This window comes from Chelmon rostratus, chromosome 13 (assembly GCF_017976325.1).
Source record: "Chelmon rostratus isolate fCheRos1 chromosome 13, fCheRos1.pri, whole genome shotgun sequence".
Taxonomy (NCBI): domain Eukaryota; kingdom Metazoa; phylum Chordata; class Actinopteri; order Chaetodontiformes; family Chaetodontidae; genus Chelmon; species Chelmon rostratus.
In genome coordinates, this window is record NC_055670.1 from 10,839,492 (window position 1) to 10,862,698 (window position 23,207).

Below are 23,207 nucleotides of genomic sequence, written 5' to 3' on the forward strand. Positions count from 1 at the left end.
TACCATTAATCTTCATTATGCACAAGCAGTGTCAGGCTACTAATATCACTTTTGTGTATTGCTCACTGATTTCCTGCAATCAAACACAGTTTATTCAAAGCCACGACTCACTAACAGGGTCACTCAGCATTGACCTTTGAGAATGAAGAGTGCTTAAACCACATTCATTTAACTTTTTTTCACAGTTTTTCTAATTAGCACTGTTGCGCCTGCTTTTAGGGGTAATTAAATATAAGAACATGAAGGTAATTAATATTTTTTATGCCTTGCCAGAAGTCATGGAAGGATTTCTACTCACAAAGTAATCACCACTATCATTCTAGCTCTTTGGCCAACATTTGTTGTTTTAAAATGTGCTCTAGAAAGCAACTCCATAATGAACTATCAGATGCTCCACACTGGGAATGTCTGGAGGTTTCCAGAAGTAGGGGTTGGTATGGCTGGAACCATTTTGCATTGTAGTCTTTTTGTTACCAAGCAGCCATTGTTATCCACTAGTGTAGGCTGTCATCTAGTGTCAGGTTTGGGTACTGTTGGTTTAATGAAACACATGTTTTCAGAGCGGCACCAACGCAGGCTTCAAGTTGGATAAGAGCCACTTCAAAACCTGTGCAACATTACAGCAAAAGAGCAGTTTACTCAATTGAAATCGGGGACAGAATAAGATACAGAAACAATCTAAAGTTTGTGGGAGAGAAATATGAATGGGAATCATGATGCTCTTTGCTGTGTGTAACCCAGAGCGAACAAAGAAGTGCCTGCGTCCTCTGTCTGGATTGTCTGGTTTGATGAGCATTCTCATTACAGCAAGTACACCACTGAGGTTTCTTTGCTGAAAAATTCTCTTTTGACTGGTCGCCTTCACAGCTTGTGAGAGTAGAGATTCAGCTGCAGAGCAGTTCGGGTTTCAGTGACTTGCCTCTAAGACACTTGTGCAAATGCTGAGGTTTCAACATGCGTCCTGTGCTTGAAATAGGGTGGGGAGGGGGAGTATGGAGAGAAATTAGAAGCCTACAATCTATGGCAATTTGTAAATGCATATCTCATATACACAGACGAATAGGACCCACCTTGAATAAGTGTTCCACATATTCGCCGCCTTAAGTAAGTGTATGTAACGATATTTGATTTTTTCTTTTCAGAAATTCTTCCTGTGCATATAAATGTCTAAAAAGCTTATCTGTTAAAGTTTATCTGTAGAGCCACCAGCACTTAAACGCAACATGTATTTGTGAATGCCAGGATGTTGCAAGAGTTTCAAAATACTGTCATGTGATTTGTGCATGCAGATGTGACCATCTCTAATAGATTCAAAGACATTTTTAAAAAACGTATTTAAAAGCTACTTTAATTGGAGGGAAAAAAGTACACAACCCAAAAAACAGGTGCAGGACCAAGCAGGACGAAGTGGAATGTGCACGGATGCTGAGCCATTTGGTCAGATCTGCAATAGGGATCTGACTACAATGCAATTTGTATCAGACATTTATATGCACAAGAAGCATTTCAAAAGGAAATGCTGTTAAAATCAAGAACTTCATGTTGGAAACTACGTGTAGACATTTATTTATTCATGAATCACACTTGTATCACTAGTATTGAGACTAATTTCACTCCATAGAGAAGCAGGTGGGATGAACAAAGGAGTAAAGACTGCATTGACAGCTGCTTAGGGAGGATGAGATTTAACTCTCATCTGAGACAACACCTCCCACCCTATATAATGAGCTAGCATTCCTTGCAGCACCTTAAGTCTCCAGCATAGCCCTGCTTTACATGCTCTTTTGTACTGACCGCACATCAAATCCTTCCTAATCATACATCCTCTCTGATCTGTTCTCTTCTGCATTATGTTTTTTGGTTAGGCAGGGCATTTTTCCTGCCTCTGCCCCTCCGCCCCTCCGCCCTTCCATCCTTCAATGCTTTCTTGTTATGCTAATGTGAATGACAACAGGACAAAACGCTAATTTGTCACTCTCTGCTCTGTACATGTGATATACATCTGCAGTTAGATTAAAATTTTATTTAGGCTGCATACCTACTTTCCCCCAAACTCACTCACATTTTTGGAAATTCAGTACATTTAATGTATTCAATATCCTTAATTTTCACATATTTGATGTCATATTAGCATATTTTACATGTTTTGATCGCCTCACTGAACTCCCGCTGCTGCTATTAATTGCTCCTCATTGTTGTAGGCTTACATGTCCCAATTTAATGCTTTAACGGCCAAATGTCCTCCAGACGGATCATCAAAGTTTCATCTTGTCTTGCTGCACATGTGATAACACAAAGACCTCCATTTTTGCTGCTGATGAGTCAGTCAGAAAGGATGCAAAGATGTGATTCATGACTAAAGCTCTTCCTCACTCCTCCTGGATCTCGACCTCCCCATCCTCCTCCTGACTGGATGAATGCAGCGCTGAACCCACTGCAGATGTGTATTATCACCACCACAATACTTGTGTAAAAGAGAAGAAAGTCATAGTTAATACAGTATTTTGGATGGAAATGTTTTCAAACCAGATAAACAATAGCTCCTCTATAAAGCTGCATGTAATGATTATTTTCTCAATTGATCGTTTGATCTCCATAAATTTTCTTCCTGCTTGTTATGTTTGAGTAACTATATAAAACCCAAAGATCTTCAATTTAATATTACACAAGACAAAGAAAAGCAGCAAATACTGAAATAGTTGATTAATAATTGTTTCAACTCTACTCTATACTGCATATGATCTATATGAACAAAACATCACACCTGACGTTTGAAAAGGTGGCACCTACTGGTAATAAAGAAATACTAGTCAGGAAGAACATTACGGTTCTTTTTGGCAACAAACCTTTAACTCCTCTGATGATCTACTTTAACTTGAAGCTGGCTTTTCTTGCATCATGGCTACATTTTAGTTTGAATCATGAAGACAATCCTGCTTTAATAGTCAGGAAATGTGACACTAACTTTGTTTCAGTTACAGTGTACAGTACATATTAAAAACATGCAATTAAAGCAAGAATGACATGATGAAAAAAGCAAAAATTTATTAAGTCTGGACAGATAGCGAGAGACAGCTCATTTATTTCTAAAATCAATTCGTGAAACATAAACATCTCTTCATGTGAACACATCGCATTTACTCAGTAAAGGAGGAGGGGAAATTGAAGTAGAACAAGACTACGAGAGTCTTGGATTAAAGTGTAATGGGAGATCAATAAAACACCTGTAATGACACAGCTGCGTTGATTAATATTCAGAAATTCACATTAAAAACGAAAAATGTTTCCCTTTTTAAAATTGGCAGCCTTAGAAAAGACAGTGGACTACAAATGGCCTGCAAATACACATGCAGTGGTGTCACCATACCAGCCCTGAGCCAAATCCCAGACTCACGGGCTACAAGAGACTAGCGGATCAATAAGGAAAGGAGGGACAGACTAGTCAAGTTGTTTAAAAGTTAGAACACCAAAGGACAAACACCCACTGAAACACCCAAAAGACAGTCTCACTGCTAAGACTCCCTCCAACTTCAAGTATTCCCTCCAGCGCTCGCATCACTTCAAGTATTCCCTCCACGGAAACCTTCAATTTCATGACCGCTTCTTAGGTTTACAACATAAGCCATGATTTAAGTGCACTCAAAATTCATCTATACATAGAAAAATAATGATAACAATAAGTAGCAGTAATAGTTATAACAATCACTTTACATTTCATTTTATACACAACCGTGACGTTAAATCACTTAATACCGTGGCATCACATTCCCCGCCCCCTGAGTGTAATGTTCAAGTTTAACCTTCTGTAGCTACGGAAAAGCAAACAGGACCAGCAATCTTGGTTTGGTTATTTAAATAACATTAGCAATCACTGACAACAGCAATGATTAGAATCATTATGCCTTTCCACAGACCGCTGTGCTTGTGTGTGACGGATGCATTATGTACAAGCTGCTGATCGATCATGTGCCTCTGGCTTCAGACTGTTCGCTGGTGTCAGACACTGACAGCCTTCATCCTGGAAAATAAACACGAGTGTTAGGGAACAGACAAGGTGCCTCGAAGAAAATCAATGCAGATGTTGATCACGATGCACTGCAGCGTACTGACAGTTGCTTCTGCGGGAAGTTTGAAGAGTGACAGCTGAACACACATCTGCACACCTTCAACAATTAAAACTTTCAGACAGCATCGATGACAGATGTGCAAACCAAGAATGAAGCATATTGGCGATTCAGTTGAGTATAGCTCAGCCTTCCCACATTCACCCACCTCAGTCTCGCTGCTAGAGCCGACCCTCCAGCTGCCTCAGGAACCGGCAACAATGCAGCTCCGGCATTTGTACAACTTGGGGTCATGGGTGCGAATGTGATTCCGTACATTCCTCAGTCGAAAGAACGTCTTACTGCAGAGCTACACAGCAGAGAGGGTAAGACAAAGGGTTAACAGCCCAGAAATCAACACAAGAGGACAGTGGAGAAGCTTCCAGTTACACTGAGGATACAAATGAGAGGCCATGGCAATAGTGGAAGAAGTGTTAATTCCTTAAAGGAGAAGTTGGACATTCTGAAATGTACTAAAGTACATGTATAAAGTGGCATAAAATGGAAATACTCAAGTTAAGAACAAGTACTTCATAACTGTACTCAAGAAAATTATTTCAGTGTCTCACTACACGATGAGACTTCCGTCTAAAGTACATGGTATATTGCTTGGTGGGAATGAAACCTGCTGATTTTTGCCGCTCCTGTCTCAATTTTCGATCCTTCAGAGTCGGTTAGTTCTAGATTGTTAAGGTTTAATAAAGCCAGGACTTACCAGGCATGGCCAGTGCTTGCCCTCAATGTGCCTGAGGCGATGCATGATTAGAGCATCGCAGTCCTTGTAGGAGGCTGGGCACTGAAGACAGGCATGGGCCGCCTTTGGGACTTTGGGGGCTTGACTGCGAGGCCCTCGAAGCTGCTTTAGCCTTGCCCGGCGTACAGAATCCAGCATGACACAGCTCCTGCTGTTCAGAGGGAGTTTACCTTGCTGCTGGAGATGCAAGAAAAAGATAGGGAGGGAGGACAATAATGGATGAGTTTACAATCGTTTTGTAGATGCAAGATACACCAAATACCTATTCCAACTACTTTTACAGATTGCTGATTATAATATTGTGATCTTCTACAGTACATATTTCCTACTGCCTTTTTCCTGGATGGTCCCTAAAGAAATCACAGTCATCATAAATCACTACCCTCCCCTTCATCTACCTTTGGCATGGTCTGTGGGGCCTTTGACCTCGTAGATTTGGCCGGGTGAAGCCTGTTGTTTTGGGAGTTTGGCCTGGGTCTCTGAACCTTGCTTTGGCTAACGCTCCTCTCCTCCCTCTCCCTCTTCACCACAGGCAGGCTGGGTGGCCCTCTGGCTCTCAGTGCCCTGTGGGGGGACTCCTCTGCTCCAAATTTCTCACCAACTTGCGATACAGAACGTGTTAAGCAGATATCAACGCTCTCCTCCTCTTTCTTCAGTACTGCCATCGCCCCCCCTGCTGGCCGACAGAAGCTGAACAGAAAGCCTGAGTCCAGTAATTTGATTGGGGGCTTGCTCTGGCGCTTGCCCAGGTCTGGTGAGGGAGGATCAGAGAAAGGTCCACCAACTGGCACGGGTTCTGCCGGCTCCTTTTTGATGACTTTGTACAGTGGGTGGTTGTAGATGGACGGAGGAGGTGCCTGCTCTGAAAACTGGAGCCCACCAGGTTCATTAACCTCCATTCTCGGTCTAGTGTCCATGAGCCCCTTCAGCCCCTGGCTTCCCATCTTCCTCCCCTCCTCTCTGGGCTTACATTTTGTCTTCTCCACCTCCCTTGTGGAGCCCCGCTTAAGCTTGGCTTTTGTTGCTGGTCGGCTGCTGTTGTAACGCAGCGTTTTGACCGTTTCTACAGTGACCTTTTTTCTAGCCTGTGTCCTCTCCCTCTGTGAGGGTGGGGATTTGTGAGACGTGTGGCCATGGTGAGTGCTTGACAGAAGATGGAGACCTGAGATAGAGTATTCAGCTGGTTCTGGTTTGATCTGGACTGTGTTCCTCACTAGAGTTTTGTTGGTGTTGCGCCGCAGAGGCTGCCGGGCAGGTGGGTGGGCACTGTCACCCTTCCTCACGGACCGCCTAAGTTCCCTGCCCCCGAAGGAAGGTGAAAACATGTCTGGTAACACACATTTACTTCGCATGCTCCTGTCACTTGGAGGGACGTGTCGCGGGACGATCTTTGGTCTGTTTGTTGTTTTCTGCTCTGTGATGACTCGACCAGAAGGCTTGTTCTTTCCTGACTTGCTGAGTAGGCGCGCATTAACAGGGTTACAGAGGGGAAGTGCGAGCGTTACATCCCCAAATGGCAGTCCTGGAGAGGTGGAGCGTGGTTTCCGCCGCTTAGTCAGTGAATAGTTGTTAGCCTTTAGCTTCCTCAGTCGTTTCTTTTGCCTCCAGCCGATCAAATCTTCTGGTCTGGGAAGGAGGGCGGTCCTCTGTAACCCAAGAACATTCATCAGCTTGTACTTCTCCTGTGCTCTCGCATAATCCTCCTCATCCTCTCCAACCTCCTCTACTTCCTGCTTCACCCTCACGGGGCTGCACACAGTACTGGGCCGCAATCTGGAGGCATGCGAGAGCCGGGTGATAGAGTGAGGTTTTTTGTTTCGTCGAGGGGTCTCTTGCACGGGAAGCAATCTCTGAACCTCCTTGGCAGCCCCAGGAGTGGAACGGAGAAGACGGGTATTTGATGGTGATATGGGGGAGTAATTCTGTGACTGTGGGGCAGCTATGGCGTGCCGAGGTGCAGTAGCTTTCTTGGAAGAGGGAGATTTAAAGTCCATGAGCTTCATCCTGTGCGAGGGACTCAGAGGGAGACCATTATGGACTTGAGGTTTTGGTGTCCTGCGCAAATTGCGTCTTGGACTTCCTTCTAAAGACTCATCTGATGCATCCAGCATTAGACTGAAGCTGTGGTTCATACTGTCCTCTAATCCAAAAACTCTTTGCCTCTGCTGCCGTTGATGCTCTTGACATGCACCAGCACAGGCTGAGGTGAAGGTCTTGCCAGGATGGAGTTGCTGTTCCTGCTCTTTCATGAGAGCGGAGCAGGCTTCCACTGCAGGCCACATGCCCAGGTGGCGGGCCATGGCGCTGACTTCAGGTAGGTCCTCCTGACGAACACACAGAGTGGAGGAGTAGGAGAAATCCAGCAGAGACAGAAGGCTGTCCTCACTAAAACCTGAGAGGAAAAAAAGAGACTTAAATTAGACATGCTGAACCCTGGACAATCAGTGAGTGAGATGCGTGAGATGAAAGTGACTCGGTGTAAACAGAGGATCAGAGAGACAGCAGGCAGAAGGGGAGCGAAGAGTAAACATGGTGCTAGAGACAGGAGACAATATAACAAGTGCTTTAATCAGGGCCACTTCTGCTCCTGTCTGACGACACACATCAAAGACATAAGTAAATGAGAAGACAGACTACGGCTGTGTCCCAGTTCTGGGTCTGAAATCTCCAACTCTGGATTTCTAGACCAAACACATCATGATAAACTGACGAGGCAGTCCCGTTTAAAGAGTACTGAGAAATGCAGCCTCCTTTTGCCTGAATGACCAGTGTATCATCTGCAGCTCCACTTCCCTACAAACCTTTGTCTGAATGATAATGAGAGATGAACCGTATCAATTTAAGTCAGGAATTGTCATGTGACTGCATTCAGGCGGTCATCAGTGACACATAAATGTATCACATGAACTGCCAGAGTAAAGGGAAAGCCACTGCACAAGCAAAATAATGGGAACCAGGCATTAACTCCTCTGTTCCTGCCTGGACATGTAGATCAAAGAAACTTACAGAGAGACTGATGATTAGTTTAGACGATTATCATTTTTCAAGTGTAAATTAAACACATAAAAGTAGCAGGTACCATCTTATCAAATGTAACGATGTTATACTTTGTCAAAGATGATAGTAAACTAAATGCCTCTGCATTTGAAAAGTCATGGGGGTGGGCTTTTCTATCACAGTAATGGTATATCTCCAGGTATAGGAACTGCTTTGTAAGTTCAATTGAGAAATGGATTACAATAAGCATACCGTGCCATGCTTTATCACATTTGATTATTTTCTTTTTTTTATTTGGAGCTTCCATACAAACAAAAACAACTGCCTCAAACACTTGTTTTAAGACAAAAAGCCTCAAAACAGTAAAACTAACATTCAAGTTAGAAGCTTTAAAGTTCCAAATGAGAACAGCAGAGCAGTAACAGAGGTGTATTATAGCCACCAACTGTCACACCCAGGTCACATGAGTATGTGGAAGCACTGCTGCCGCCCTAATCAAATGCCCTTACGAGGCAGTTGGATTACTACATCGTACTGCCCACCCTGAATATATAGTACAGACACTAAAGCTATTTCCTCATATGAACCTGGACAATGTCCGCAGAATAAGGTCCAGACATTGTCCAGAGTTGCCCTTTCGCACATGTAGCACTTTTGACTATTGAGGACACACATGTATTTGGACATATCCGCCATGAAAGAGCTGAAAACAATATACAGACAAGCAGAAAAAGGGTACAGAGCAGCTACATTCCATGTAATGTCGTCAACACGGCCACTTGCTTGCTGTGCTGCAGAGTAGCAGTGCATACACTGTGAATTACAGTGTGTAAATACTGCTTAGTGGAAACGGTATTGCCTCATCTCTATCAGTGGACACATTTCTACCGTTGCATAGTATATACTGTGATACCACGCAACCTTCGCACGTCATTTAAATGTCATCTTTTGTTCTCGGGAACCTGCAATTTTTTTATGTTTTATGTTTCATAGAGAAAACAATTAATTGAATATTGAGTTTAATCAATAATGAAAATAAAGGTGAAGTTATCGATAATACTGATTTCAAAAAAGTTGGATGCTGTGTAAAATGTCAATAAAAACAAAATGCAAATCATTGTGTTTTCTGAAAAAAGTTTTACAAAGTGTTCCTGAGCCCCTGAAGTAACATCCTTTATATAATGTGTTCACTAAGTGGTGAACCTCGCTCCATCCTCGCTCGTGAACGACTGAGCTTTCCAGGATGCTCCTTTCATACCCAATCATGATACTATCACCTGTTACCAATCAACCTGTTTACCTGTGGAATGATCCAAACAGGTGTTTTTGGAGCGTTCCACAACCTTTTGTTGCTCCTGTCCCAACTTAATTGAAACTTGTTGCTGGCAAATTCAGAATAAGCAGATATTTACAAAAACCAATGAAGATGATGAGGTAAAAAAATTAATATATTGTCTTTGTGCCGTTTTCAATTGAGTATATGTCAAAAAACGATTAGCAAATATTTACATTTTGTTTCAATTATGTTTTACAGCGTCCCAATCTTTTTTATATTGAGGTTGTAGGAAAAAAAAAAAGAGTTTATACAACATGTTTACCAACTGTGTCAGAAGGCAGAAGTGTTTATAGATGTTATGAATGGCTACACTCGAAACCAGGCTGAAAATGTAACAGTCATAGAGACGGTTGACACAGAATATTTGTTTAAATATGAGGATAATGGTGCACATTTACAAACAGACTTTCTTGGAACGAATTCATAGTTTTACACAAGTTTGTACGCATGATAAGTGACACTAATTGTTGGGTAACTAATGAAAAAGAGAGCCAGAGAGAGAAGTTCTAATGCTAATTACTTTTTCACTTCTGCACATCTGGATAATTGCTGTATGAAACAGGTGTGAATTATGCTTTGCCGATATCTTACAGTTGCAATGCTGGATCCCCAAGTCTGACACTGGAAAGGTGAGAAGGGAGGGGGTTTCTGAAGCTGTTTGACCATCTGACAAGAGGTTCTGTTGGAGTATACTGGCACCTTAATTAGACGCATTACTATTATTAATTAGGTACGCTGAAAGTCAAAGAGGAACACTTAAACGCCTACATGGATCGTTTGCCTTCTCTGGTACTTGACTGACATCTGGGGACAAGGTGCAGGCTCAGTCATGTCCTGAATCAGACCCTAAACTGACACAGAACAAGCAGTGATGTTTTTCAAGTGTCAGTTTGGCTGTTCTTACCAGTGAGATCAATGTCTGCTTTCATGTTGGAGTCCATTTCTGTGAAGATTTCCTGGAAGTGATCGCTGACGGCTGCCAGAACAGCTCTGTGGGCCAAGTAGGGTCGCCCGTTTGTGCGCAGGGTAATGTCACAGAACAGCCCCGCCTCCCGCTGACTCCGCAGCTTGCTCAGCATGTCAGCGCTGTGTGACGCCATCGTCTTTGTGACGCATCTTCTGGTACCCAGCTCCTGAGAGGCAAAGATGGCAAGACAGAAGCAGATAAAGAGGCTTCATTACAGGAATATAACGTGAGAAAGCATCAAAGTGTGAGAGCAGAATTAAGTGAGAATGAGAGCGAGGAAGTGTGAATTAAAATGTGTGAGGAACAGAAAAGTGAGGCACTGATGAAAACAAAGAGGGGCTGAAAGTTGGATGGGAGCGTGACGGAAAGCGACCTCAGGGTTACTTGTCAGCCTGTGACTCCAGCCTGTTCCTACCTTTGTTTTCTTGATGCGCTGGCTCTGGCACTCTGGACATCCCAGGACAAAATCTCTGATCTGGAAATACATCCCTGTGAAGAGGTGATGCAAACATCAGACTATAAAGGCAAACAAGACCAGGCCATGATGAACATCCATCATTAGTGTCTTTCTGTGGCAAATACATCTGCATGTCCGGACAATAAGAATTGAATAGACCCTCTAATTAGATGTAGATAACCAGTAAGAAGTATGTTTACAGTCTCAGAAACCACATGCTGTCCTTTGAGAGCAGATGTAAGGCAGGCAGTGATGTTCATACCTTCCCACCAGTAGTTTTCAGCCACGCATTTGTAGGTCTCCTCCTGGGACAGGTGGCGCTGACCAGGCCGCCGCCGATGAAAGGTGGAGAGGGCCTCATGTCTCCGGTCCTCATCCAAAACCTCCCGATAGTTGATGAAGCCCCTCTCCAGCTTCTTGCGGTACAGCTGCCCGTCTATCACCTCAAAGTTGGGCGCACACTGCGCGGGGTTTCCACGCCCTTTGGAGATGCCAGCTGACTCCATTTCTCCGTCTCCATCCGTCCAGGGTTTAGACGGACAAAACGTCTCTGCGTTCGCGTAACAAGCGCTGGAGTGGGTGCAGTCGCCAGCCATTTTAACCGGTTCTATATTGTGATGTGACATGTAACTTTGTCCGGGCTGAGAAGGAGCACAGTTTCCTCCTCTCTGACTGTTAGCAAACACTCAGCCCTCTCCTGCTCGGCCCGGAGCTGCGAGCCGAACTCAACCCACCGACCAAGTCCACGTGGATGCGGTGACAGCAGACAACAGACCACCGAGCAAACAATAAGTCCCAACAAACACACTGACACCCCGCTAATAGATTGACATATCCCAGTGGACGGCTACAAAGCCACTGAGCTCAAATGAGCCGTAACGTCTCTCATTATGCTGTATAAAAGCGTGTTTCTCAACTGGGGCTAATAAAGAAAGTCACCATCAGGCAGGAGTCAGAAGCATTTCACTGAAGGGTCCTGCTCTGTACCCTAGCTGTCAGTGAGGGCATCACTTCCCACTATCCAAACAGTTATGGCTAAAATCCGTAAAATATCAGTATAGTTGCACTTCCTGTTCGGAAAACATTTGGTCATATTTCTGTACGATTTTGCGGTTTGCAACGCTGCGCAACACCAACACCAATGTTTGACCGTCCATCCAAGTGTAGATAATAAATGCAGCCCAGAGAGTACCGCGCCAACAGCGCCGAGCCAAGTGATGTAAAGTCACCACTTTTACGGCGACCGCGGGGACAGGCTTCGCCGTTAACCGCTCACCAGCAGTCCGTCTTCCATCTATTTCAGGGGTCGGGAGTGGCCTCCGGGGCTGGATGACGGCGGGCAGCCTCGCCGCTGGCGTTAACTTGAGATTTCTTTTCTCCAACTCGAGTCGGAAGCAACATGATGACGCAGCTATCAGCTCAGCATCGCCACTTCAACGACCTAAAAGCGAGGTTGGCTCCGCTATCAGCCCGAAATGTTACAAATCACCGCCGGGTCCCCTCAAAAGCGACCCAACAAGCTCCGGTTAGACACCCGACATAGTTCACACACCTCTCGTTGCCGCAAAGCAGGTCTGGCGGTCAAATAGTCCAATTTCTTAAACTCGTAACCTTCTGTTTGTTGCTAATCGGCAGCCTAACGGAGCCAAGTCCTCCCCGCCTTCAGACAAAGGCCATTAGCAGAAGCTTTAAAGAGCATATGCTAGGCGGAATGTGACTGGCTGATGGAGCTGCCACTCACCTTAGCTTTCGTCCCTTCCCAGCAAGGTAGGTTGTCGCACACGATGCCTAGTATTTGCCTCACTTGCTACACAGTCAAGTTAAACGTGATACAGATATCTTGCAGATACCATCAAGCGGGGGTTGTTGTTGTCTTCTGACAATGACCTTACATTATCTACCCAGAACAAATCCCATCAAATGGTTTCATGTTTTAAAATGTTAGCCATCACTATCATCTGAATGTCAATTACAAATGCTGAAATTCAGCATTAATTTTACAGTTGCTTTGGCTCCATTTTCACAAAGGAATTTTAATTTTCAAAACTTTTGAAAATGCATCCTTCCAAATTTTAGAATTTAGAAAATTAGAACAGCTTTTCCAAGGAGGGTCTTGGGCAGCTGCACTTGCTTGCAGATACCTGAAAACGTCCAGGTGTACCTTTAACTACCCACCAGTCAGAACTGAAGAGGCCCCTTGAAATGAGAGGTGAAAAGTATCAAATTAATACATCACCCAGTAGCCTATTAACATATTGCTAATTACTAAATTTCAATTATTGCATTTTAAGAATGATTTTTTGAAAGCCTTCATTTTCAAAGCCTTCATTTTTTGTAGTATGCTGTGCTTTTGTAAATACAGATTATGAGCTGTAGAGTCTAAATTTACACCTCACTAAATCCTACAGTCAGAGTAGACCAAGTGATGACTGTGATGGTATTTCACTGGCTGTTTGTGCTTCCTGTTCTGTATTGACCACCAATTTTCTTTCTAATTCATGACACTACACCTTATAGTATGTTCCAGTCACTTGTAAGGTCTTAAAAACAGCAAGCTAAAAGCAAAGCATGTAACCAACAGTTTTTGCTACTGAATATCCAATATTTCCTTTTCTTTCCACCGCTGCTATGGTGAGGAAGTCATCAGTCATTATCGGGCAATGTTGAAGGAGAAATGCTTGCAAACATGCTGCATTGATGATATGTACATTGATTTTGATTTCTAACTCAATTAATCACAAGCATTGAAACTTGTGCTATTATGAGTTGTGTATATTCTGAGCATCAGCTTTAGTTTTGTACGTAGGGACAACATTTTGTGTCAAGAATTTAGGACATCTGTTTGGCTCTTTGCAATAAAGGTTTGCACAAAAAAACCTAAGCAAAACAATTAGAAAATACTGGAAGACGCTCTGAGTTGCTATTGATAACACAGAGGTCAGGTCTTCTGTATTTTGGCGGGACTTTGGAGGTTTTAGTAGTAAAATTTCCGTGTTGTGTAATTGACTGGATGATCCTTGCATTTTTTTTTACTCTGTTTTTAGATCTTCTTTTGGAACCATAAAGAAATAATTCAAATTAACTCAACAGTTCATTGAAAATCTATTTTTTTAAAAAAGGTCTTTTTGGTTTGCACTCATAATTTTGTGACCTCAGCATGTTAAAAATCCTATCTTCAGTCCTAAATAAATGGAGACAAACAGCCATGCACATCTAAGCGATCTCCATTAGACTAAATACAACTGTAACGATGTCTCAAGAGAGCCTTCCAATCAGTTTATGCTCCATACAGCATATGAATGATCATTTTCCTAATAGAAAACAAGGTTGCACTGCCAGCTGCTTGTAGTTAAGAAAGCATGAATCATGCCACAGCCATGCAAACCACTTAAACATGCCCCATATGTCAAGGCCTTTGCTGCAGTAACACCGCAAATTTCTCCACTGTGGGATTAATAAAGGATCATCTTATTAAAAACATTCTTTATTAGACAATGAGAAAACAACTCTTAAATGCTCGTTTTTTCACTCAAGTTGCTGCTCACCAGTCTTCAGCAAATCAAGACTCAGGTTGTATACAAAGCTCTCACAAGGCATGAAACCTTGAAGCGCCTGATTGTTGTTTTTTTTCCCCCCTTCCTTGCGTTTTTCGAGGGCAGTTTAAGTTTCAAAACCACATGTTTCTGAAAAGAAATGAGACAGAATGTTCCTTTTTACAACTGCACTTGAGCATCTGAATGTCAAACAAATCAAACATAATACAGTTACATCAAAAGTTGTTTACTGTACGATACAGAGCACACACACACGACTAAGTTAATTCAAGGACACTTTTTTTTCTAGCTTTTTAAAAATATATATATATAACCGAGTATATTATGTGAGGTTAACGCTTCATCTAGTTACATGAAGTACAGACAATATCAACCCAGAGCACAAAGCTATCTTTGGGGCCGTGCCTCAGCGGTTTTGCATTGAGGCTTCTTGAACGGTCGCCCTCTGCTGTATGCGCTCTTTTCTGCTGCCGTAGCACCGTGCTGATCCCAGTTAACTGTCCTGGGTGACACTGGTCTTTGCTTCGGGCTCCCCGGTCTTGGGCCGCTTGGATTCCGGAGGCTGGCACACTGGATCAGTGGGAGGAGAAGGACGTTCTGGACAAATACAAATGAGGAGATCAGACCCACAAGTCAATATGTAACCTCCTCCACCACTTCAGTGCAACAATGTCACCATGTTCTCAGATCTAAGCCTCAAAATGGAAACTGTAATATCATTTAAGTTAAGAATTTTTAAGCTCTTACTTCTCTGCCAAACTAAAGAAATACACAAACAGCAGGTGTCATTAAAGTGCTGGGAATATTGTATATCAAGGCACAACAAAATCAGTTTTTGCAAATATAGCCTGATCACAATTAGCAATGCACTGATTGGCCCAGGCCTGATAATATGAAACAGGACATGACGGTGTCTTGGTCGGTGCCATTCAAAGGTTTGTTTCTGCTATCTGTTATTTTTCTGGAGCCACAGCAGCTCCTGGCCTCGTTTGGGAAAGACAGCACTGGTATGCGATCACTGCTCTGTCTCATAACATACCCTGTGCTGTGGTCTCTGATCTATCAGAAGAGAAAAAGTTGAATGGGTGCATCCCTGATCATAACATACTGTGGGACTGACACTGCCAGTGAGGACGGAGGAATCACAATCGTACATGAAATTCAATCAGAAAACGTGTGCGATATTTGCAGTTGACATGGTTGCCCTCACTAACCATGTTTGGCCTTCTCAGTGGAGGAGGGAGTGAAGAAGAGTAAACCGGCAGCTGGAGATCGGGATGCGATGGGAGTCAAAGACACCCTCCTGTGAGCAAACAGGAAAAAAAAAAAACTAACTGTAAAGACGCTTCAAGCATGAGATCAACAGAAAACACAAGCGTAGAATCTGAAAATAATCTGTAGTCTTCTACAAAGAACAAAGTTAATCACTGTTCCATTTCACTTATCCTTTTTTGTTCTTCTGATTCAGTCATTGCCCACTAGTATAACTAGTCAAGACTAGCCAAAGCAAACGTTCCAAGTTACAGATGCAAGACAAATACAAAAGCATGTGCAGACCTGCCATTGTCTATATGCAGTCTGTCAGAGGGATTATTATTTTATCGTCAGTGGGGGGTCCAACGAATCCTTCATACCAGACAGGGCTTTGTTCTCACTAGTAGTACAGAGCACATGTAAACCAACAAAAACATTACAAGCCCATCATGGCTATTCATATTTGTCCTGCATCGTTAGAAGAAAAAGTATATTTTTAAAAAGTGTTTCAAACATTTTAAAGCAGACTTCTTAATAGTATTTTTCTCTGTAAACTGCATCTTTAGAGATAATCATCTTAGTTACTTTAATCATTAGGGGGCAGGGAGGTGGATGCAGTATGCTCTGTGTAGTTACTTCCTCAAGCTGACTCACAACACATTTGAATGGCTCAATAATTTCCATAAATTTCCATCTAATACACCTAATTAATGAAAAAGAATACTCGGTTTAAAGTAGCAAACTCTATGAATCCATCGACCTCTGCCACACTGATAGGCAGCATCACTCTCAACCGTGTGGCACACCGGCTGAGTGAGGCCTCCGACGGCATGCCCCACACTCTCCCCCCGGCAAGCAGCGCTGTGATCTTTGACTGCGAGCCATTCACGGACATGGCAGTCAGTGCTGTCCTTAATATGTTACAGCAGAGTGCTAGCACTGCTGCTTAACTGATGACTAGCATCAGACAATTTACATTTCACTTTATAGTGAAACAGTATATACTGTTCTGGAGGATATGTTCCCATACAGAGCTTCATTTTTTCACCTCACAGGCGTTTCACACTGCAATCAGCCCCAGGCTTAGGGAGTTGTTAGCCCCAGGCTAGCAAAGCCGCTAGCAGAGTGTGCATGTGTATTACTCACATTGTGGGGACATAAATCTGTTTACACAGTCACACCGTGGGGGCCTCCCTTATGGGGACAAAACGCAAGACCCCATAACATAAATCACTAAATTATAGGGTGAAGACTTGGATTAAGGTTATGGTAAGGGTTAAGATTAGGCAAGTAGTGGTTATGATTCCAGGTAATTAATGTATGAAAATGAATGTTGACATTCCTAGACAGTAAACACAAAGAAAGTGTGATATACATACACTAGTGCTTAAATGATTACCTGATTGATGGTAAATTCATTCAGTCAGTTATCAAGCAAAAATGTCATGTTTCCAGTTTCTCAAATGTGAGGATTTGCATATTTTTTCAATTTTAAATCAAATGAAATGAAAGATTTTGAACAAAACAAGCAGCTTGAAGACGCCCCCTGGGGGTCTAGGAAATTGTGCTGGGTTTACATCATTATTTCCTCCTCTTATGTCCACAGAAAAACCCTGTTTGCCCTTCACTCACACTGACAGAATAAAACACGATAACTCCTCTTGTATATATTACCTTGGAGTGGGCCCCTTTGGGGTGGTTGTATCCTTAGGGGTGGTGGGCCCAGCGCTATTAGCACTGTTGAGGGCTTTAGGGGTGGAGGGAGTGAGGGGAGTGATGCGTCGCTGGGTTTTAGAGGAGTTGGTAGGGGTGACAGGGCCAACACGGGACTGGGGAGTAGAGGGTGCGCTTGTGCTTGCAGATGTAGGGGTCTGAGGTGATAAAGGAGCTGTGGATTTAGGGGTGGAGGGCTTCCCCCAGCCCTCCAGGGTGTTGAGGGTGATCCTACGGGGCTGAGGTTTAGACTTGGCACTGGGGGTGCTCTTTTTCTCCTCTGGGGGGGTGACAGAGGGGGCGTCTTTGCCGAGGCTGGTTTGGGATGTGGGAGTCGGGACTGAGTTTGGTGGCTGGGTCACAGGAGATGAGGTCCTGGCCGATTTCTTGCCCTTTTTCTCAACACCACTGTTTGGGGCGAAGACCTCCAGGGCGGGGGGCTCCTTCAGCGGAGTGCCCAGCTCCCCAGGAGAGAAGGACAAGAAGGAGCAGTATCCATCTGTGGAGGACACAGCCAGGAAGGAACCATCACCAGACCTAAAGAGGATATAATAAAAACAAATGTGAGTGGGTGGAGGGCGGAATGAAACACACAGAGGTAAATTCATGTTACGCACAGAACGCCCAAACAACACAAGTCGTGCTTTGGATGTTTTCAGTGCTGTATAAATTAAGTTTAGTATTATTTTGTTGTTTGTTTATTATAGTAGGTCAGATTAAAAATGGGGACACCATCTTCCTACACAGCCAGCTACATTATAGTGACACAAAAATGAACAAAAATGTGTGTACATACAGTATTCTTGTCTAACTGTAAAATTTGCTCTGTGAAGCATTTTATAACTAAAATCATTACCACTTAGGACCAGGACACACACACCTTAATTCATGACCAAAGTAACTACTCCAAAAGGGGTTTGGCTATGCAAGAATTCACTACAAAAGAAGGCAATAGACGGAGTCCTAGTTTACCAAGAAAGGTCGCTGAGTGTGTGGTAGTGGATATTGGACACCAGGCCAAAAGGAAGGGTCTGTTGGGTGTCATACAAGAAGATGGAGTCCTCTGACGCCACGGCAAACACCATACGATACGGCAACTGGAATACGTTGGGAAGAGCCTGAACAGAACCATCTACAGAGGAGAAAGGGAGGAAGAATAAAGTGTGCATACAGTAAAAAGACAGGGCTTCATTATCATTCTTGCGGTTAACTAATGGGGCGTATGCCCTACCTTCTCCCTTCTTGGTCCTCAGTTCAAAGTATACAGGGCAGCAGCGCACGGCCAGCGTAGCTTTAGATGGACATGGTAAGTGAGCGATAGGCCTAAAACACAGACATAGAGTGGAGCATCAGTTATAGCCGCTAATTTATCCAGCACTGACGATAGCATGGCATGCTACAAAAGATACCTTTTGAGGCCCTTCCTGGAAAAGATGTAGGTGGTGTTTATGATGTTTTCTCCAATCTCCACACATCCAGCTGAGGTTAAAAAAAGTATATAACTGTTAGAAATTATCCTTACTAGGATATTATACATCGAATCCAAATAGTTGGGGTGCTGTGTGAAACATAAATAAAACAGAATGTGATAACATGCTAATCCTTTGTGACATATCCTCAACTGAAAACAGCACACAGACAATATGTTTACTGCTTCATTTATTTTTGTAAATATCTGCTTATTCTGAATGTGATGCAGCAACGTGTTTCAAACAGGTTGGGACAGGAGCAACTAAAGACTGGGAAAGTTGTGAAATGCTCCAAAAACACCTGTTTGGATCATTCCACAGGTTAACAGGTTGATTGGTAACAGGTTGATTGGTAACAGGTGATAGCATGATGATTGGGTATGAAAGGAGCATCCTGGAAAGGCTCAGTCGTTCACAGGCGAGGATGGAGCGAGGTTCACCTCTTTGTGAAAACGTGACTGTATAAATGATGTTACTACATGGGCTCAGGAACACTTTGTAAAACTTTTCAGTAAACACAGTTTAATTATTCTGTTTCTTTATTTATGTTCTACACAGTGTCGTAACTTCTTTGGAATCCAGGTAGTAAATTTCATAAATGCCAGGTAGAAGCCACATTTCGAGCAGGCTGCGTGCGTACCTGGGGCGAGCAAAAAAGACCCATCTGGTGTGAATGAAAGACGTCGAAAAAATGACCTCATGCTGTCATCGTGGAACATTCTGTACTGCTTGACCTGCAAACATAAAGAGAAATGCAGCAGCAGACCGTGCACGTTACATGTCTCACTCTACTGACCAGCACAGTTGAAGACCTCTTAAAACATTAGAGATTTCATTTATTTTAAGATCAAATAGAGGGAATTATAAAACAAACATTAAACTTCATAAACACGTTTCAGGCCACAGAAACAGGAGTGTGAGTAGGATTATGTCTAAAAGGCACATGCAAAAAGTATAAGTGTAAGCATGTAAGTATTTAAGTAGATTGAGGGGGAAAAAGATAGAGACTATGGAGTGATTCAAGTGCCATCAAAAACAAAGTTTCTACTGACCTCTCCATCTGCAAGTGGCCCAGAGCTCATTTTACTGATGCAGAAGGCCTTCTTCTTGGTGTGAGTGCTGTAAACACGCATCACTCTGAATGGGAGGAAAAATGAAAACGTGTTAAGCATCAAGCTGCTGAAACTCCACTGTCAGTGACTAGCTAAGCAACAGCAAACACATTCATTTAATGAGGATTAGACCCACAGAGGGGTCTGACACAGGGTGTCTGAATCTCTGTTGTTCTACCTGTCACAGCTGAGAGTGGCTATGTATTGCCCCAGAGGATCCCAGGTCACCCCCTGCACGTAGCTCTTATGGTCGTTTAAGATACACAGCTTCTGTCCTAAACACAGAAACAGTTGCAACCAACATAATAAATGCAAAGCTAAAATAACATATACATTCAAATATTTTTCAGTATGCTGTGGATTTGCATTACTAAAACACTAAAATACAACAGATTAAACTGAAGATGAATGGAAGACACATATCTACTTATAAGTGTAAGCAAACCTTTATTGATGTCCCACATAACAGCAGTGTTGTCGACAGACCCAGACACCATGAAGTTTCCATCCCGCGTCCAGCAGATATCATACACATCCTCTATGTGTCCCCTGAGGACAAATCAAATGGAAAGAAATCTCTTTGTAAAACCACAATATTGTTAGAAAGCTCAATCAATCAGATAGCAAAATGGACAAAACAAGTAGATCTATATAGTGGGTTGTAATTCTGGAATGTGAACTCTCTCACTTGTCTGACCGTGAGGATTTTAAGCACTGACCAAGACATTTGAGAAATGTCTGAGATATATGATTGTCAGTTTTGCAAAGTAAGCCAAATAGGGTGAGGCAACACCAGAATATAGAATATAAAATAGGATCCAAGCAGCACATACAAAATCACTGCACAATGTCTTATAATACTACAGGGCAGGATTTTACAACTTTGATTTATCATTGAGGTTGGAATCATTTTATCCTCTCTTGACAAGTGCAAGGTGAACAGCAAAACAGTGGTAGTGTTAAAAAATCAAAGTATTCTACCAGGAAAGTGCACTTGCATTACTGATTGGCCAACACGGTGCACTGCCCAATGATAGCATATAGCATTAAGGCAAAGGCTGTCCCCACACTGTGCCCAGTGATCACATCAGAAATTAATAAGAAGGCTGCATTTTTTACGCAGTGCCAGTCAGAAGACAGCCATTGTCTTTAAAACATGTTTGATGGGATTGTGTACCTTAGTGTCTTCACCACAGACCAGCTCTCTATGTTGAGCTGAGCATCTTCATCTTCCTGGAACACGGGGGCCTGCTCAGGCTCCTTTGAGTCATTGAGCTTCCACAGCAGAATTGCTGCATCTGTACAACGTAAAAGCCATATGATTACTAAAGTGTATTTTAAAATACCTGTTCTGGTATGAAAATAACACCACCGGTACCTGTTAAATCCAGACCTTAAAATTTTACATAGCACAAATTTTACCTCACATCTGTGTATTATTTGTGACATACCATCTCCTCCTGAGGCAAGCAGTTCTCCATTAGGGCTGAAGCGCACCACATTGACAGCCTTGGTATGTCTGGCCAGATTAGATAGAAACTCCACCGCCGCCTTCCCGTCTGGGCCCGTCTCTACCCTCCACAGCTGCATCAACATCAGGACAAAGGGTCATATTAGTAAATCATCATAACACTGTGCAAGAGCTCACCTCTGTGTGACAGGTGAACACACTAATGCACTACCAGTCTGTACATATTGTTTGTAAACATACATACTGATATAGTACTCACTGCCATTTTTGCACCCTGTTCTAACTGCTGTTTTTTCTCTTACTACAATTACATTTTTGAAGTAATACTGTACAAATCTTTACTCCACATACAGTGTTTTTCCCTGCAGATCTGCAATTGTTCTTTTGATGTTCTTATTACTCTTAATCAGTTGATGATTCATAAAAATTTCCCTTACAGGATCAAGTCTGTCTGTCTATTTATCTGTCAAACACAAGTTCACTAATTGTTTTTAATTGAAGTAACATCTGTGTAACATTTGCTAACATCTGTAAGGTGTGTTTTGATGTTACACGTTTTCTTCAACAGAAAGCGAACCACACTTCTTTGGGCCTGCACACTGACAGCTGCAAACATGAAGTATGCTTTTAAGTTTTGCTTTTCATGCACAAAGGCAAAATAACATTTGCTTTTCCTTGTGTTGTACTGTTCCAATCCTAGACAAATGCATGTACGCAGATTCACACACATGAAAGTGGCTCTTGGTCGGATTGTTTTGATATTCTATTCATTAACAAGATAAATTCATTCCTCCATCTCCACTCACTCTGACTGTGGTGTCCACCCCAGCTGTGGCCAGCCGATGAATGCGTCCATCGGAGCTGTGCTGGAAGTCCAGACTGTAAACTGGCTCCTTGTTGTGCCATGCAATCTCACACGTTACCACCTTCATTCTGTATATCCAACACCGACCTCAACGGGGGAAAACATGCATATTTAATACATCTGATGGATTCAAATGGGCTGATATTATCTCAGCAGCTATCATACTGTTTATCTCTATATGCTGAACGATACGAACTACGTATTACGCAACACAGGAGAAAATAATTTGATAAAACTGCTACGTTGGCAGCACAGACACCGGAACCGGCTGCTACAACTAGCTAACACTGTTAGCAACAAACTTCACGGGTTTGTTTGGATAGTTTGTGGCTAACGTTATGGAGAAACGGCAAAACCAGGTACGTGTACATACGTTACTGTTAATTTACGAGTATGTTCGTTACGAATACAGTGGAGTTTTATCTGTTTATTCTCTTAACTGGTTAGCTCGAAGTAATTTATACTGCCTTACCTCCTCTGTTCTCCAGCTGAAGCGATCACTAATTTCCCGCGTACCATTTGTTCAAAACTTCCGGTCGAGGGGGCTGCAGTGATTGGACGAAAACGCGGAAGAGGCGGTCACTATGGGGGGATGTGCAATTTTATTCACCCTGCTCGAAAGTAATAGGCAGAAAAAAACAATAATTAAAAAAATTATATTACAGGATTTTACAGGAGGGGGGAGGAGGTCATAAAGTTTAGAAACAGAGATTTTTTTAAGGGAGTCTGGGTACCTTGATGAGTATCTTGGTGAAAATTTGACAGTTCAGTTGTGATCAAATTGACACATTGCTAATGATTGAAGTTGGTGGATGCCATTAATTGTCATAGATTATAAAAAACAAAGACAGTTAATTTCTTTGGGTCATTTGGAAATTTCTTTCAGAAACACATTTTGTTTTGAATGTTTGTGTGCTTATCAAGTTAGTAAAAAAACATGTTTGATACCATTGTTTGTGTTTCAGTCATTTCGGAATGATAAAAGGCACCTATGAAGATTTCAAATGTTTATTCTGCTGTGGTAAAATGTAACTAAATAAATTTACTCAGGTACTGTACTTCAGTTGAGGTACTTTACATGAGTATTTCCATTTTATGCAACTTTATATTTTAACTCCACTACAGTTCAGAGGAAAATATTGTATAACGCTCACA

General features: G+C 42.6%; 2 protein-coding genes across 3 annotated transcripts; both read right to left on the reverse strand.

Annotated features, from left to right (window-relative positions):
- Window positions 1–3,023: 3,023 nt before the first annotated feature.
- si:dkey-229b18.3 lies at window positions 3,024–12,258 on the reverse strand. 2 transcript variants are annotated; one of them, XM_041950666.1, is made up of 7 exons: window positions 10,877–12,258; window positions 10,573–10,646; window positions 10,095–10,323; window positions 5,256–7,249; window positions 4,819–5,031; window positions 4,273–4,413; window positions 3,024–4,018 (listed from the first exon to the last, which is right to left on the reverse strand). In XM_041950666.1, exons 1-6 carry the CDS (start codon window positions 11,238–11,240, stop codon window positions 4,309–4,311), a joined length of 2,979 nt encoding a protein of 992 aa, XP_041806600.1. In that variant the 5' UTR covers window positions 11,241–12,258; the 3' UTR covers window positions 3,024–4,018; window positions 4,273–4,308. The 2 variants fall into 2 exon arrangements, with proteins under 2 accessions (XP_041806600.1, XP_041806599.1); XM_041950665.1 differs by having other exon boundaries at window positions 4,819–5,034.
- Window positions 12,259–14,102: 1,844 nt separating this feature from the next.
- chaf1b (chromatin assembly factor 1, subunit B) lies at window positions 14,103–22,562 on the reverse strand. Its single transcript, XM_041950940.1, has 14 exons — window positions 22,525–22,562; window positions 21,994–22,139; window positions 21,168–21,300; window positions 20,894–21,014; window positions 20,162–20,265; window positions 19,895–19,991; window positions 19,657–19,741; window positions 19,245–19,338; window positions 18,545–18,614; window positions 18,367–18,458; window positions 18,108–18,267; window positions 17,097–17,672; window positions 15,383–15,471; window positions 14,103–14,765 (listed from the first exon to the last, which is right to left on the reverse strand). Exons 2-14 carry the CDS (start codon window positions 22,117–22,119, stop codon window positions 14,662–14,664), a joined length of 1,851 nt encoding a protein of 616 aa, XP_041806874.1. The 5' UTR covers window positions 22,120–22,139; window positions 22,525–22,562; the 3' UTR covers window positions 14,103–14,661.
- Window positions 22,563–23,207: the final 645 nt, after the last annotated feature.

What these genes read in the sequence shown, in the direction of transcription:
- si:dkey-229b18.3 (XM_041950665.1), bottom strand. Translation starts at nt 11,240, where the DNA reads ATGTCACATCACAATATAGAACCGGTTAAAATGGCTGGCGACTGCACC. An exon ending in TGAAAACTACTGGTGGGAAG is followed by an intron (nt 10,647 to 10,876) that starts GTATGAACATCA and finishes ACCTCTTCACAG; the next exon opens with GGATGTATTTCCAGATCAGA. An exon ending in CCCCACAGACCATGCCAAAG is followed by an intron (nt 5,035 to 5,255) that starts GTAGATGAAGGG and finishes TTGCATCTCCAG; the next exon opens with CAGCAAGGTAAACTCCCTCT.
- chaf1b (XM_041950940.1), bottom strand. Translation starts at nt 22,119, where the DNA reads ATGAAGGTGGTAACGTGTGAGATTGCATGGCACAACAAGGAGCCAGTT. An exon ending in GGGTGGACACCACAGTCAGA is followed by an intron (nt 21,301 to 21,993) that starts GTGAGTGGAGAT and finishes ATGTTGATGCAG; the next exon opens with CTGTGGAGGGTAGAGACGGG. An exon ending in CCAAAGGGGCCCACTCCAAG is followed by an intron (nt 15,472 to 17,096) that starts GTAATATATACA and finishes GTTTGCTCACAG; the next exon opens with GAGGGTGTCTTTGACTCCCA.